This window comes from Gobio gobio (genome assembly GCF_949357685.1).
Source record: "Gobio gobio genome assembly, chromosome: 21".
NCBI lineage: Eukaryota > Metazoa > Chordata > Actinopteri > Cypriniformes > Gobionidae > Gobio > Gobio gobio.
This window is the reverse complement of record NC_137117.1, coordinates 37,729,668-37,735,667: the sequence shown is the minus strand read 5'-3', so window position 1 is coordinate 37,735,667 and position 6,000 is coordinate 37,729,668. Positions and strand designations below refer to the sequence as shown.

The window sequence follows — 6,000 nt, the reverse complement described above, 5'->3', positions numbered from 1 at the left end:
ATATGACTTTTTTTTCTCCTCACTGGAATTCCAACATAACTTGTAATAATCTAAAACAACATTCGAACGCAATAAATACTACATTAAGGCAATTCTAAGATGGTATTTGATGCGTTTGTCGTGTGTACTAAAGTCTGTCAATCATCATTAGAGCGCCACCCTCGGGCTGAATAACGCAAGAACATTAGAATTCTGTCAAAAGTGTGTCTGATGTGTTCAGCGATTAGGATATAAAGCTTACTAAATGTTTATCATAAACTAGGGCTAAGACCCAGAATCTGCCCTACCTAAATTTATGGCCAGGCTGTAAACAGCCCCTATGGTTCCTTTGGTTCTTTGTTCAGTCGCGTTGTTTATTTGGTTGTTTATATCTACTTCATGTGATTCTCCTGCGCGTTTCCTAATTGGATTTTGATTAAAGACTGTTTTTGTGGATATTCCTGTTCGCCTTCATGAGATCATTACTACAAGAACCTTGTTACACCAATTCACCAAAATGTCAAATAGTTACGAATGGCCATTGACAGCCTGTTGTGTTTTGTCAATATTATGCAGAACAATCCCACCAATAAAGTCATTTGAAAAATGATAACCTGTCCATAGAGAAAGAAATTACTGTTGTTATAATATATTCATTCGATTAATTATTTAATTGTATTTTAGCAGTTGTGAGTATTGAAATTGGACATTTAAATCTTGTCTGACAGAGACAGAGATGAATAGAGAGGGACAGACAGTAAAGCAGAGAAACACTGAAAGCAGAGGGGAGAGAAAGAGAGCAGGGGAGAAAGTGTGTGTGTGTGTGGCTGGAGGAGGATTTCTGTTGCATCCTAAACTATTCCGCCAGTGAGCACGAGTACTAGTGTGTGTGTGTGTGTGTGTGTGTGTGTGTGTGTGTGTGTGTGTGTGTGTGTGTGTGTGTGTGTGTGTGTGTGGCTTCACAGGGCGTTAATGTCTTTGTGTGCCCCTCTCTCTCGCTCTCTCTCTCTCTCTCTCCGCTGCAGTGGGGGAGTTTATTCAGCGGCTCACACGAGGGGACGAGACAGCAGAAACCTCACCTCACCTGCCTGCTCGCCCCTCTCCCGTTCCTCCGTCCTCCTCCATCACAGGCATTCTGCTCTGAACTGGACCAGAATATCGGCCCTCAGCTGGAGGAACTGATCCAGTTTTCTGCCTCTCTTTCCTCAAACACTGCTTAAGGATTTTAGGGACAAGAAACATGCCATTATGGATTACTCAAATCCTCCCCAAACAAAAGGAATTTGCAGCACTCTTGGGAGGAAGAAGAGAGAGAAAGAGGGATGAAACGCCTCTCCCTCATACCTGACTTTGTTTCTTATGAGAGTCTCTTTTTTTTCACGTCCCACTTGAAGGGTGTTATGATGTTGGAGTCTGAGGAATACTTTTGAGACTGTTGCGATTTCTCCTGAAATCTTTCTCTCTAACTCTTCGCTAGCTGTCCTGATAAACTATCTGAGGGTTATTTCAGGTGAAATGCGCCAGTCTTCTGTGTTTGCATGAGTGTGTGTGGTAACATTTGACCTGTCTGTGTATGTGGGCGTACGAGGGCGACGCCTGTTAGCGTCTCGGGTGAGTCTGTCTGGCACGTTACTGCAGCATGAATGGCTAGCCTGCAATCTCAAACAGCAGGGTGCGTGAAACAACGCTTTAATGAGGTTAAAGCGTTCCGCCGACTGAAGTGTGTTCATATCAGAAACCGGTTTGTTGGAAAGCCGACATTTGGATAAAGTGTGGATAAATAGTTCTGAATAGGAGATGAATAATGTGAAACGCTAGAAATGCTTTTTTATGAATGTTCTGAGATTGAGTTTTTGACTTTTTCCCTCAGAAACTAAGCGTGAAGAAGGCAGACAGACAGAAAAGCTAGCAACTTGCTGCGAACAAGTCGCATATCCGTTTCTCCAGAACGGTAGAAAGACAACTGCCTCTGATTCGAGTCTGCGATTGGACAAAGATTTATACGCACCTTCGGACAGCTCGGTTTTCTAATGTCCTAACTCTGCAGCAAAGTGAGAAAGCAGAACGACGGAGCGTTTGTTAAACCGAATGTCTGATAATTACATTTCGCAAACCACTGAGCACCAAAGGCACCCAACTGGTATCTTATTAAGAAAGATATTGATTTCTACGTGACAGAGTGCCAATGATCACTATTAAGGGCTTGTGTTATTTAATTGAATTTTCTTTCATTGATCTAAATAATGCTAGATTTTCACCGTTGACGAATTGAGCTAAGATGGACTGTTATGTACAGAGCTTTATTTTACATAATCCGATATAAATGCATAATTCTTTCTTGGAAACAACCTCAATTTATGTGAAGTCGCTCCTGATCTACATTTTTGTGCTTATCCGGACTTGTATCTGGTCGTGTTTGTGTCGTGAGTGTGTGTTAAGTGTTATGTGTACAGATGGGCAGCCAGTCGAGTGAACAATGTTTGCTGTTGTTCGCACCTAAGCTGAACTGTTTATGTAGGAGTGCGGGGGACTGCATTTTCCTCAAGCACACTGACTCTCTCACCTCACGCTTTTATGTGCAACCAATTTTTACCAATTCATCCAGCATGCAACATGCATTTTTGTTCAAATGAGTGCGACTCTCACTGCACAGTTCAGAGTTTTTGAGAGATGAGAGACTGACAAGAAACACCTACGTGAAGGAAGAAGTTCAAAGAGGGAGAAAGCTGCCGTGAAAGTGGAACAGGTGGTTGGAAAGGGAAAAAAAAGCACAAAGCCAAAAGTGAGGCACTTGAAATCCTCCTGTATGGATACGTGAAGGAGTTAAGCATTTAAACTCTTCTTTGAAATCCACAGCAGTCGAACAAAACAGAGAACGAATCCATCTATTTCAGGAGTGAGGAGATGAATTGTGGCTAAAAATCTGTAGCTACACTCAAGAGCTTCGCCTACAGTTCGATTGGAAATGAAAAGACCTGATATTCCTGAGGGCTTCTGCAAAAAGTTACAATAAAATACACTGCTTTGACTATTGTACTGCAAGTGTTGTTTATTTTTCATCGAAAACTTTGGCAGAAGAGTGCTTTGTAATTAAAATGACACTTTTTGGAAGCGTAAAAACTTGAAATGAAGCCACATATTTTGCCAGATACTGTGAGGCAAAAGTAATTTTCTTTCTTGGAACGCTCTTCCTTGAAGTCTCTCTTGACCAAACATTCAATCTATCCAATCATCCCTTCATCACTCTGGAATAAAACATTGGACGTCATGCACCCGCGTACATGCAACATTTACTGATTTAGGAGTCATTTGGATGTAGTCCCAGAAAAAGCGCTGGTGGAAGTGGCCTTGATAAAAGCGTGAGAGCAAGCACAGGAGCGTAATTTCATGCTGAATTCCCTGAATTAAGCACATCAATGGGGACAGGAACAGAAGAAGTGCCGTACTACAACATTTCACTTCAAGCACAAATGGACTTTTCTACATACTGGAATTCATTTGATTTCACACTACACAATAGACTTGAGATACAATTTTGACTTCTTGTACGGAGGAGATTCTTGAGTAAGTTAGGATGACATGGACTATTGAAAAGTTCGATAAATTCCTTTAAAGCCAGGATAAAGACTTCTGCATGTGTCTCTGAACTGGAAATGCTTTGACCGCTGTGACCACTGTCCGTTCATAGAACTTGTTGGACTGCAGAAGAAAAGCGAACTGTCTGTGGGCATCTGGGATGTGCGGCTGTGTCTGAACTAGCACAGCAATTCCTCCGAGTAGGTGATCTGAGCGGGTTCGTGGCCTGACGTTGTCGGGGGTCAGACGCCAGGATGGGGTGTAACATGTGCGTGGTGCAGAAGCCCGAGGAGCAATACAGGGTCATGTTCCAGGTAAGAATACAAACTAAATTTGTTTCCTATCTGTCCATAATCCTTCTTATAGAAAGGTAGAAACTTGCTCTGAATGGCTTGATACACAGGACTCTGAATAGACCACCAACCCTTTACTTGGACTAGTAAACAAAACAACAACCGAGCAACCACATAGCAACATGCAAAAAAAACAAAAAAAACTCAGAATACCTTGTACTTCAAATCTTAAAAGTATGTTTTAACTCTTTCCCTCCTACGTTTATCAACACTTGAATGTGGGTACGTTTCATTAAAAGCAACATTTTGAGCAAAAAGCTGAGAAAAATCATGTTTTGTCAAAGACTACATCTAGATCAGATTCAGAACGATGATCAAACACAGATGGAGTCCATCAACACCTCCAACGCTTCACAGTCCAATTGCACTTCTTGGGTCGACATTTAAATTTTTCAATCGGTAACATTAGTCCTCTTTGATTTATATGCTGTTTATTGTTGACGATCGCATTATTGTTCATATGCATCTACTTACATTATGTATGGAAGCTTGTTTCCACCACAGAATCAAATATTTTAAAAGATAATTGCGACTTTTTATCTCACAATTGGTTTGAGTTTATATCTCGCAATTCCGATGAAAAAAATGAATAATTGCGAGATATAAACTTGCAATTGTGATTAAAAAAGTATGAATTTATAACTCGCAATTGCTACTTTATATCACACAGTTCTGAGAAAAATTTCAGAATTGTGAGATAAAAAGTCACAATTACCTTTTTAATTTTTTTATTCTAAGGCGGAAACAAGCTTCCATACATATGAGATCGCTCGTTTTTTTCTTCTTCTTCTTTCCCTGTGTTTTGATCTGGAGATACTGTGCTCAGGAGATGCATAATAGTGCCCCCTGGCTTATAACAGTGAAAACACGGAAAGCAGAAAAACTCGTCATTGGCAGGGAAGCGTTTTCTCATAAATGACGAGATAACTCGTCAATGGCAGGGAAAGAGTTAACTGTACTTGCAGATAATAAAATATTAATGAAATAAAAGTCTGTGCTTTAAAGAAATACACTTATTTCGAAGTGTTTGCAAACCTACTAATGCATATGAAAAGTACTTGTAATTTTAACTGTAGTTTGTTATTCAATATTACATTTAAAGTTAATATATTTTAAATGTACTAAACTGCAACTTCATCATTACAAATGTGTAATTACAATATATATTAAATACATGACAAAAAAGTTTCAATAGAAATTGCATATATTAATGCTTGTCAGTACATTCAGCAGTAACTTTAACCATATTTCAAAGACAATACATGTATTGTGAAAATGCATATAAAGATGTGCTTAAATCTACTAAAGTAGGTCAAAAAAACACTCTTAAGTTCAACTAATTGCATGTATGCAAAATAAAAATAAAAATTAAATTTAAAAAAACAGCAGACAGCCTGAATTAAAATACAAATGTTCTCACCGAAACACTCGTCTTAGTCTGATATTCGCAGTCTCTCATCTTTCTCTCATAATCACATCCCCATAGGTTTCTTCTCTGAATGTGGTTGCGGTAAACTGCTTTGTTTGTTTGTTTGTTTGTTTGTTTGTCTGTTGTGTTTTAATGAGATTTAATGAGCTTTATTAGCCCTGCTTCCTACGAGGAAGAAAACGTCCAAGCCATTCAAATCATTTCATTTTCAATCAACTTCTTGGAAATAAAATTCCACTGTGGCTTTGTTTTACTGTTCTGGGCTGTTAAATATTTTACTTGGCTAATAAAAAATGCACAAGAAAGACTAGCAATTAACTTCTCAATCATAGCTGGTGTCTGAAACCATAGGGGTGACTTTTGAGGAAAAACACTGATACCTGACATGCTTTTCTGATTGTGATTCATGAGCATTGTTTTAAATTATCATGTTGGCGAGTGCTTAAGGGTATACCTCTATATATGTTTACAGGCTTGCAAATAGAAACCAGTCTGTGCATGTATCTTTGATAGGATTCGTGTCGATAAGTGGCCACCAATACTAATAAATCTAATTAGCAGAACAGTCCAGCCTTTAGCGCTAACAAGCTGTTACAGAGAGAGGGGGGTGCGACCATGTAATTACCAGCATAATCATTATTTAAGCATGCAGATTATTAATTA

The 6,000-nt window shown here is 39.1% G+C and overlaps 1 protein-coding gene across 1 annotated transcript in view; it reads left to right on the top strand.

The window, feature by feature from the left end:
- Positions 1-3,809: 3,809 nt before the first annotated feature.
- The window catches only part of LOC307117831 (PDZ domain-containing protein 4), a gene marked incomplete at both ends in the record, with an annotated part of 54,737 nt that continues 52,546 nt past the window's right edge, over positions 3,810-6,000 (top strand). Inside the window, one exon of the mRNA XM_079802989.1 lies at positions 3,810-3,869. Coding sequence (XP_079659115.1) covers positions 3,810-3,869 — 60 coding nt within the window. The remainder of the gene's footprint in view (positions 3,870-6,000) is intronic.